Source organism: Rhodamnia argentea, chromosome 8 (assembly GCF_020921035.1).
Source record: "Rhodamnia argentea isolate NSW1041297 chromosome 8, ASM2092103v1, whole genome shotgun sequence".
NCBI lineage: Eukaryota > Viridiplantae > Streptophyta > Magnoliopsida > Myrtales > Myrtaceae > Rhodamnia > Rhodamnia argentea.
In genome coordinates this window covers 27,496,250-27,506,947 of record NC_063157.1, presented here as the reverse complement: position 1 = coordinate 27,506,947, position 10,698 = coordinate 27,496,250, and the positions used below count along the sequence as shown (strand labels likewise).

The 10,698-nt window shown below is 41.7% G+C and overlaps 1 protein-coding gene across 2 annotated transcripts; it reads right to left on the bottom strand.

The window, feature by feature from the left end:
- Positions 1 to 1,308: 1,308 nt before the first annotated feature.
- Positions 1,309 to 3,210, bottom strand: LOC115738329 (nucleolar protein dao-5-like). Of its 2 annotated transcripts, none has more exons than XM_030670936.2 (4): positions 3,124 to 3,210; positions 2,921 to 3,008; positions 2,140 to 2,806; positions 1,309 to 1,772 (listed from the first exon to the last, which is right to left on the bottom strand). In XM_030670936.2, the coding sequence occupies exons 1-4, from the start codon at positions 3,155 to 3,157 to the stop codon at positions 1,533 to 1,535; spliced, it is 1,029 nt and encodes a 342-aa protein (XP_030526796.1). In that variant the 5' UTR covers positions 3,158 to 3,210; the 3' UTR covers positions 1,309 to 1,532. The 2 variants fall into 2 exon arrangements, with proteins under 2 accessions (XP_030526796.1, XP_030526797.1); XM_030670937.2 differs by having other exon boundaries at positions 2,921 to 3,005; positions 3,124 to 3,205.
- Positions 3,211 to 10,698: the final 7,488 nt, after the last annotated feature.

Sequence of the window (10,698 nt, the reverse complement as noted above, 5' to 3'; positions counted from 1 at the left end):
GCCCGTAAAACCTCTCTTCTTCTCCGAGCAGCAGTAATGCAGAGATCCGAGTCGATTCTAAAGAGCTAAGACTGCTCGACTACTTTTTTTTATCTCCATTTTTGTCGGTAGTTGGTGAGTTGGGTTTTGTTATAGTCCAACCATGAACACTGGAGGGGGACTCATTACTGGGTCTCACAACCAGAACTGGTTATCTTCTCCGCCATTTGCTTCATGGACAACGGAGCTGACTCTCTCTCTTGCATCGCTTGCCCAACGATGACCTCGGCTGAAGGCCAACCATGATCGGGTGAGGGGAGAGTAAAAGAAGGAAAAAAAAAAAAAAAGCAAAGGAAAAGAAAAAAGAAAATAAGAGGAAATTAGAAAACAAAAGGAAGAAAATTTTGAAAAGTAAAAGGACAAAAATACCCTTTGACCAGGCCCTTCTTTAAAACAATGAGGATACTTCAAGCTATTCTTTAAAATAAAGTCCATTTCAGGTTCTTTTTTGAGAAAATGAGAGTATTTCATGCCCTTATTTGAAATTTTCCTTCAAATAGGGATGAGAAAAAAAAAAAAAAACCGACTGGACGGAACCGACTTCGAGAGTACCGGTCCAATTTTTGGTTACGCAAAATTGAAATCGATAATGATCGATTCGATTTCTAATTTCAATGGGTGGGAACCACTCGCCTAGACCGAACCAACTTCTTTTTTAATTTTTATTTTTATTTCTTAAAAATCTTTAAAGAAATTATTTTAAACTCTTAATTATTAGAGATACTTCTACGCATTTAAAATATGAATTGGTGTTTTAAGTACGTACACCCGGTTCCATTGGACCGCCGGAGAACTGGGTCGGATTGATTCGATCCTGTTCTAGGCACCTCTCAATCCATCCTCAGTTCTTGTTTCCAAAGTGAAACTAGACCTGACATGAAACCGATCAACTCTAGTAATGAATTTCGATGAGTCCATCGAGTTACACCCCCAATACACTCCATATATTGACGGATCATTTGGTATAAGTGATTAAACCCAAAGGAATTCAAACGGACAAGTCACGGCAGATGAAATGAAATGACTATCTTTTTTGCATAGAATCCTTTCCTCTTCTCTGTAATCTGAACTTTAATTTCCACCTTAGACGGACAATATCAGACGCGATGAAAGATCTCGACTTTGATGTTTGGGCTTATGCAAAACCTAAGTCATGGTATAATTCACGATTCTTCATGGCATAGAGAATGCTCGCTTTGCATCAAACCAAAGTATATCCCAAAGACAACATCTGAAGTCTGAATTGTCTTTCGACCAAAAAAAAAAAAAGACTCTGAATTGTCTGTGCATAAACTACTTTGTGCCATGGCATCTCATGTTTCAGAGATCTCATCGCTGTTCGAAAGTTTCGGCACCAATCTAACACACACACATATATATAACCCAAAGAGCAAAAGATTGCTTAATTTGAAGCCGAATACAGAAAAGACCGACCAACCACCCTGCTGTCGCGGCTCGTTGAAGATGCTACCGCAATCTCAAGACCGATTCGGTCATTCCCCTTTCGAGTCGATGAGTTCGTCCTTCGTATCCTGCTGTTCTTGACCATCACGGTTGCTTTCGGCGCTCAGCCTCACCCTCACTCTCCCGCTACCCGGATTTCGGGGACCCGAGTCGGGTTCATCCTTCAGGATTCCATAGCCAAGAGACAAGTTTCTCCACTCGGCTTCTTCTGATAAGTGCAGGTGCCGTGCCAGATACCGCTTCAGCTCAATGCGCAGGTTCCGTATGGGCTGACGATGCAGAGCACAAAGGTAGCAAGTAAATCAGAAACCAATGAAAAGGGCATGAACTAAGAAACCAAAATCATGACTGCTTCAAATTCACATTGAGGTTATGCTTGAAATTGCAAGCTTCCAGACCAGATTCTACACGTTTGTCCAGAAATTTTAAATCTCAAGCAACCGGAAGTTCTTCATAAGCTGCTTCGTGATTGCTATCAGCAAATAGGACTTTGTTTTATATTGCTGCTATGCCCAGGGATTAAAGTGTATAGGAACGACCTCTAAATGCCAATATTTTCTCGGTCTTTTTTCCTTTTCTCCACAGAATTCTCATATCATGCATGAATTATACACTTCTTCATGGAGAAATATGTACCTCAGCCTTGCATTCCAGAGCCATTCGAAAGAAGTTCGCTGAGACGAAATGTTTCCCGACGGGCTCCGCCAGCTTGATGTGTCCGAGCCAGTACGATGCGGTCTCCAGCCTATCGAATCTGCACTTGCTGCAATTCTCAGCCGTGTGATAGGGCGTCCCGGACCTTCTTGGCTTTGCCACAGCAGCAAAAGGCCATTGGACCGGGGTCTGAGGCCCGACCGCATTCTCATCACGCAAATTATTTGGCGATTTTTCTTCGAAGCAGACGCTCTTCTTCTTCGGCTTAGGTTTCGCTATCTCTGGAGATGCTTTCTCTGCAGGTGCATCGTCCAAATTCTCAGGCGATTCCTCTTCGAAGCAAACGCCCTTCTTCTTCGGTTTAGGGTTCGATATCTCGGCAGATGTTTTCTCTGCAGGTGCATCGTCCAAATTCTTAGGCGATTCCTCTTCGAAGTAAACGCTCTTCTTCTCCGGCTTGGGCTTCGCTCCCTCCGGGGACGTTTTCACAGCAGCCGATGCTAGAGTAGCACCCACGGTGGATGGGCTTTTCGGCGGCGACTGGGCCTGTTTCCGGCGAACCCCAGTCACGGATTTCGCAGCGGGTTTCTCTGTGTGTGGTTTTGCCGGAACGTTGGTGCTCCGCAACGTACCGAACACGCGCTTCTGCCTGAAAAAAAGAAAAGAAAATAAAAGAAAAAACAGAGAGTCCTCAACAGGGATAACTCCAAAAACAAACAACAAATCGAATTACAACATCCAGAGTCGCAGCGAAGAATCCCACCTGGGAACCGGAGGATCTCCGGCGACGGTCTTCGACGGCCCCTTCGTTTTCCTGCCAGCTTTTTCTCTCAGCGGCTGAGGCTTTCCTGCTTTTTACACGGCACGGCAAGACCAACATAAACGAAGAGAAAAGGAGAAGCAAAACAATGGCGGACGAAGAACGAAGAGTGGGGGCTCGGCGCCGACGAAAACGAGAGATCGTACCTGGAGCTGGAACCTGCGCGGGCTGAAGATCCATGGCGAGAAGCTGTCGAAGCGGGATGAGAGATTGATGACGGATGAAAGGAAACGGAGGAGGAGGAGTCGCTTTGTTTGCCTTTTGAAATTTGAAATTTTGGGTGAAAAATGGCGGAAACAGGTTCCAACGCTCCCGTGGGCCCGCCCAGTTTATTTTTATCCTTTTACATTAAAATAAAATAAATAACATTCTAAATTAGATTTGCCTTCTATGACTACTAATGTCTTTCTTCATTATTCAAGGGTTTCTGTTTTTCTTAATCTCACGTAAGTGAAGCGGTAAATTTAATGATTACCCGATGTGTTTAATAGGCGTTTCATTTTCATTTAATATAATTGAAAAAATCGCCGTCTCGTAAGGTGCGAGAATTAAGAAGCAAGCCTCTTCGGCACGATAATATCCTTTCGCGCTTAAATTTCGATATATCTTATATCCGGAAGTTCCGCATGCGATATAAATTGGTCGAGAAAATATTTATTTTGAGTATGATCTGTTTTGTAAGCTTTATACATCTTTTAACCGTAAATGAATATGTAATAGTTTCGATGGTTATTCATTGAAAATTAACTTATTACAACTACTTTTTTTATCTAGATAATATCTACCCTAAGAATTTTAAATAGTTTTTAATCAAGATGTTTTGGAGTGGAAGATTTTTCTTTCGGGGGACAAAAATACTGCTTTTATTTTCTATAATTTCGGTCCACCCGAAACCCAAAAGATTTTCACCTCATACAGCTCTTCGTTCAATTCTTTCGAAGTCACTGGGTCCTTTTTATCGTTCGAGAATCTCCTCCCTTCTTCCACTCCTCCCCGAAGAGTAACTAGGACCAGACCCCGGAGCTGAGAACAAGATCGAAAGCGCAACTTCAGGCCTAGAGACCAGCCCATCCATCTCGGGCCCAGGAATTTCGAGTTGGGCCAGGCTTTCAAATTTTTTCAGAGAAGGGCCGGAGACCAGCCCATCCATTCCCTACTAAATACCGAAGGAGATGTTTTTGTCCCAATAATGATGTTGCACTTAAATGTGCTGCGGAATACATTAAAAAAACAAGTTACCACGTCTACTTATCACATAAGTCTCTCAAAATTTTCGAAAAAAAAAGAAGATGAAATTATATATGACGTTACATGTCAATATTTATTTATGGAAGTAGGTTTTATAGGTTTCGCACTAGGGCATTCGGTCCTTGAATAGGACCGACCCGTCCCGTTCATTATAGGTTCTTCTTCTCTTTTTGGGTTTATTTTGTTCCCTAAAAGTGAAAATTTCCCCACATTAAATGAAAAAAAAAAATTTAAGTTACTAGTTAAGGTCCGCCTCAGAATGAAAATAAAAAAAAAATTCTTGATCGGTCCGAGCAGTGCGCTTCTTTATGGGGGATTTGGAATTGGACCGCATATCGCAATTCGAAATTTTTGGAACCGGAAACCAATCATAATCGGCTAGTCCAATTAGATCCGGTTCCCAAATTGAATCCGGACTGACGCACTCGGTGTCTGCATGTCTCTTTTGTTTGGACCATCTATGCCGAACATGAATCGCTACCTACGGAGTCCTTCGGGCCTTCTTTGATGACCATGAAATCTCTAGGATAAAATGCCCTGATACCTCGATTTTTCTCTATTAACGAGCCATCGTCACTGTCCCCGCGAACCGGATTCAATGTGGTACGTGAAATCATTAACCTCCTCAAATTTTTCTTGATCGGATCCTGTTTCTCATGGGACACCCGAGGAATGTCCCTAACGCAATGCCATCTCTGCTCATCGAACTGAGACAGATCCCTATGATTTTCCTTCCAATGGAGATGCAACAGGACACGTGGATCCCCATGATTGATGCTTATCTCGCGACACGCACGTGCAAAGCAAGCAGAGGCGGACTCTCAAGGGGACTGGGTTCGGGGTCCGACGTCGCGCTCTCCAGCCTTTAGGCGTCCTGCTGCTGTCATGTCGTCTTGTATCAAAAGAAAAGTACAAAAAAATTCTTAAATCCATTACGTTGGTACTAATTTTTTTTTATCAAAATTAATACTAATATAATCTTAAACCTTTTAATTGGATAAATTTAGTCATAAATCTTTTTACACATTGGTACCCATTCAGTCCTTTCAATCAATTTTCATTAAAAATTGCTTATACGGACGCCGATTGTCCTACATGGCACAATTGACGCCGATGTAGATTTTTTTTTATATATTTTTTATGCTTAAATATTCTTTACTCTTTATTCTTTATTTTTTTATTTTTCTTATTTTTTTTTTCCATTTTTCTATTTATCGATAGTCGGCGAGGCCGGCCTCACCTAGTCAAGGGAGAGCGCTAGTGAGGCCGACCCTCGCCCAAGCCAAGGCGGCCTTACCGGGCTTCACCCGGGGCCATGCTGAGGTGAGGGTAAGGCCCGACGAGCCCCACTAGGTCTTCGGGTGAGGGGGGCCTCGTCGGCGCTCACACTTGCCTAGGCGCGACCCGCAACCCTCATAAAATAAAATAAAAAAAGAAGGCAACATAAAAAGGAAGGAAAAAAGAAAGAAAGAAAATAATATATACAGATCTATGTTAGCGATTTTCGATCAAAATTGACTGGATGAATTGATTTGGTATCGATATAAAAAGATTTAGGACTAAATAGATCCAATTGAACAATTCATGACCGAATTGGTACCAATACGATAGATTTATGACTTTTTTTTTCCTTTTACTTTTTGCCTAGAATTAATTGCTTGTGAAGGTCCTATTGATTTAGAAGCCCATGTCCAACCTGTTGGGAGCAGCCCAACATGTTCGGGATTTGATTTGAAAGATCTCGATGATTGCTCATCAAGAATACCTAATAGGAAGGAGTCCTATTATGGTGGGATGCTGAAAAGGTAGAATATGAAAATAAAATCAATTCTGGAGATCATCCAAAATAGAGAGATTTTCAATTAAGAGGCGATTGCGAAATCGATTAAAGAAGATTCTAATTTGGATGGAGACATATCACTATAACAAAGCGATTGAAAGGAAGATTTTGTGTGTGCACCAGAAAATCACTCCAGGGAAATCACAAAAGTTCTCAACAATGAGTAAACACGAGAGATCTTGAGAGTTCATCAAGTGATGGTGTGTTTTGTGACAATTGTGAGGATTTATTGTGAGAGAAACACCATTAGCGTGTTAGTTGTAATCCTTTAATTATATTAGAGTGGTTCCTGGACTAACGTCTCGTGATTTTTCCCGCATCGGGTTTTACACATAAAAACTTCTGGTGTATCATTCTTCTAGCCTTCTTTTATTTTGTTGTGTTATTTACGCTTTTTTTTTCTCGAAAGAGAAAATACGGCATCATATTGCACAAATCTGACAGTTTATTTACAGCACAACCGCAATTGCACCGGCCTGTCCTCAACGTGACTTTGACTGCCCAGAAGCTTCGCAGTGGTGTTCGCAATGGTGTTCGAGAGGACCAGCAAAGTCGGGGGGTAGATTCACGCTTGGACTTGCGTCTCCTAACGTTGATTGATGTCGCTTTCGGGGTCTTACTTCCACATTTTCTCTTCGACCCCTCGTGATGCAGTTTGTTTCCTCCCCTGCGTGGAGTATACGAAATGGAGCCATGGAAGAAGCATCGGAATAGACCAGGATTCGACCCCCCCCCCGGCTGACAAACACATTTTCTCGAAAAATTTCGAACCCCCGGAGATTCGCCCTAACTAGTTTGGGCATCGGGAAATTTCCATGTTATAAATTAGACCGCGTGCAAACTGTTGTGGATCAGGCTATCCGAATAAAGTCAAAGATCCGTATTTAACAGGCTCATTGGGTTTGAAAGATATTTCATGAACTTTCAAATCGTCAAGTCCTTGTAGACGTGCTAGTGGATGCATAGAAGTGTTTTTGATTCGTCTGTTTGTTGAAATTAGCGACGACCGCATTAATGGTACTTAGGACGACGACAAAATCATCAAAAACAGTAAACGAGGGAATGACGGGCATGAAGTCCGAAAGAAGTAGGCAAACTCGAAACCAAACTACTATCGATGCAGTGGGCGCATAAGACATTTCCTTGAAATCATTCTCGAGACATGGGAGCAAGAGTGTCTATTGGAGTCACCAAAACCACGGTCCGTCCTTGCTAGACTTACTTCAATAAAAGATCGGGAAAATTGTCTAAAAAGTCCCGAACAGAACGGTAATCCGCCCTGATTTAAAAAAATTTGGACAAGTTTTCCATAAAAATCTCCATGTGTTAGGCAGAAACACAGCAAACAACAGTGTCTACTTACCCTAGTCAAAGTCCATTCGCCTCTGAAGACTCCAGTTTTTTCCATTCCTCTGTTTTCCCGAAGGAACTTTGGGTCAGTCTCGCTTCTGGATGCCATCTATGTTAATGGATACTTAAAAGTCGGAAGTCCTAAATTTTCTTTCTAAGGGTAAGGAAGGCCTTCTGCATTACGTTTGGAAGGAAGACCGAAACATGTTAAGCAAAGAGAGATAACTTCCTTTCGATCTATCTGTTCGGATCGCTGTGAGTAAAATATCTTTTCATTTTTTATGATGAGAAAATCTAGCCAAGTATATAAATTCGAGACCACGAGACCCGTACCAAAGCGATGGCTCGGGAAAAAAACGCGAGTCAAATTCCGGATAAAATTGGGAAGACATGAAATTTATTTATTTATTTTTTTGGTCAAAAGAAGACATGAAATTATTTGCACTTGATAGTACGGGAAAACAAGAACTTGTGTAGGTTCACCTAATTTTGCGCAGACATGGTTTCTCCTTTTCTTAATTAAGCCAATCTCATTGGGTTAACATTGTCTAAAGCATCATGGAATTTCCGGCTCACGAACAGGCCTATGTTCAAGTCCCACTTACCGCTTGCAACAATTAACTTCGCCGCATTGTCTACGAGTATCTGGTCTCTAAATTATAGCTGTCGAGACTAGTAGGAAAAATTACCAAAAAAGTCCTATATATATTGCAATTGTACCATTCAATCCTAAACCATTTTTTTTTTTGCCAATTCAGTCATAAACATTTTGCAATTGTACCAATTCAGTTCATCCTATTATTTTAGCCGGCTGGCGTCCTAATATTTTAATATTTTTTTGAACTTTTTAGTTTTTCTTTTTTTTGCTTCGTTTTTTGTCATCTCCTTCCTCTGGCCGGCCACCAATGGCCAGCCCGAGGGGATGCCTGGCCTGATGAGGTCAGCCTTGCCTTATTTGCGCGAGACCTGGATTTGGCAAGGTCAATCCTCACCTAGCCATGGTAGAGCTCGACCTTGCTGTCGTAGGGCCGGGCCACGCGTGGGCGAGATGAAGCTAGCCCGTCGAATCCGACCTCGCCAGGCTAGATGTCCCCTTTGGCAGGCTTGCCGGCCAACTAGAGGAAGGAGATCACAAACAAAAAAAAAGAAAAAGAAAAAAAATAAGTAAACAAAAAAATAAAAAATTCAAAAAAATTAAAATATTAGGTTGCCGGCTTGCTGGCGTCCACGTTAGCGATGACCGATCAAAATTGGCCGGATAGACTTAATTGGTACAATTGCAAAAATTTTATGACTAAATAAAAAAAATGTTTAAGATTGAATTGACACAATTGTAATAGGTTTAAGACTTTTTTGGTAATTCTTCCAAGGCTATTAATAGAAAGTTCAACCCAAAAGCTAAGCCGTTAGATGAAGCGTGATTTTGATATTTAAATATTTAAGTATTTTAGTATTTTTGAAAGATCTCTTGCATTGCAAGAGATGTTAATGAAACCGCGAATGGTCTCTTCTCAAATGGGTCGTCGGAATTGCGATCGTAGGCGTTGTTGCATGTTCTTTCGGTACCTCCTTGAATTGAAGAAGTCATTTTTTAAAGAATCGAAGTAACTTCGTTTCCAAGAAAGAAAGAGAGTAAAATACCCTAATAGCAATAGCTGCAATGACAAACCAATGGCTGAACTTCGGATTTCGATGGTTGGACCGTAGGCCCTCAGGGCTGACCTCGAGTCCACAGTGGTCCGACCTAGACGTAAGATTTTCCTAATATGGACTTATATTAATTGAGATTATAATTTATCGTTCTACGGGATTAATTTGCCGTTTATCGAGCTGGTCTAATAAGGTAAGATATAATGATTTTTAATCAGCCTAATATGGGTCCGACATCATGTGGGCCGCGTTGAGCCCAGCTTGTGATGAGAGGGCCTAGCTGGAAACTCTAAAAATAGTGCTGCAGGCCCCCCTCTAGCTCTAATAAACTCATAATATCCATACATAAAGAGCGCATACGAATTAGTGTCATTGAGGAGCTATCTCATTGAGTCAAGGATACATAGGGCAATTGAGAAGAAGCACTTGAGTTTTTTATTGTTGCTATTCTGCATCAAGAATAATGCATTTGAAATAAAGTGCACAAATTCCTTTAAACCGCTATTGTGTTTATATATTCTAGCTATGTTGATCTTGAGTTGCTGTTCTAAGGTTTTTCACGGCTAACACTAGGACCATGACAAGCTTACTCTTTGGATTGGACTCAAGTCCCCCAAGCCGCAGGACCTAGGATTCCGGAGGCTACACCAGGGTGTTGGGGCAATTGGACCTAGGTTTTGGTGTTGGATTCGCATTTCAACAAGGCTAGTCTCAGGACCGTACATGTCGAAGCCGAGTCCTTTACCGTTGAAACTTGGTGCTCACGGTGGCCAAGCCTAGGACGGTAGGACCAAGTTCACAGCGACCGTGTACGTGTACTTGTGAGCCGGACCTAAATCCATGCCGCGCGAGATCGGATGCAGGGTTGCCAGAGAGGCCGACATTTGAACTCGGAGTCCCTTGACAATCACAAAAGGACTTTGATGAGGATCATCTTCCGACACCCATAGCCTGTAAAAACATATACAGCTAGCCGATAAACTTTTGCGGACAAGAAGCGCCAAACAGTAATGTTTAAATATTTCTTTCGGACTATCGAAAGCGTAGAATATGTTATGTTTGCCGTTTGTTGACCGGGAAGAGCAAGACGTCTACTCCGTTCACGTGATCAATTTCGCTGGGGAAAGATTCTGAGAATGCAGGCCGGCTTTAGATAAATAAGGGTAAGCCATACGCATTTTCGTTTTCATCTAGAAATGGGAATAATTAGTTTTGACTGGAGCGTTGCGTGTGGAAACAATGGTCCACAAGGGCGTTCTGAACTCAATTCGGGTTTATTTTATTTTATTTTATTTTTGACAAATCGCACTTTGCTTAATAAATAATTGAATCACAAGACGAATTTATCAGACGTGTTAAGGTATGGCAGGCCGATGATGCCGGTAAGTTCGACTTATGTTACTAAATTTATTGTTTGCTAGGAGCCGCGTAAGCCATGTCGGCATCACATGGGACGAATGAACATCCATCTGGTTCAAGCGAGTATTCTAGCGTTCAGTTTGGCATTAGATCTCTCAAAACGGGTCATGAACCACACATGATGAGCTGAATTTTTGTATGGATTAGATATTTTCAATAAATGCGTCATAAATGATTTTAAACATGACATGAATATTAAATGGGGCACAAATGG

Bases quoted from the DNA above. Each gene is read 5' to 3' on its own strand.
- LOC115738329 (XM_030670936.2), bottom strand. From the start codon at position 3,157: ATGGATCTTCAGCCCGCGCAGGTTCCAGCTCCAG. The intron at 3,009-3,123 runs GTACGATCTCTC...CCGTGTAAAAAG, and splicing joins CGCGCAGGTTCCAGCTCCAG to CAGGAAAGCCTCAGCCGCTG. The intron at 2,807-2,920 runs GTGGGATTCTTC...TCTTTTTTTCAG, and splicing joins GGAGATCCTCCGGTTCCCAG to GCAGAAGCGCGTGTTCGGTA.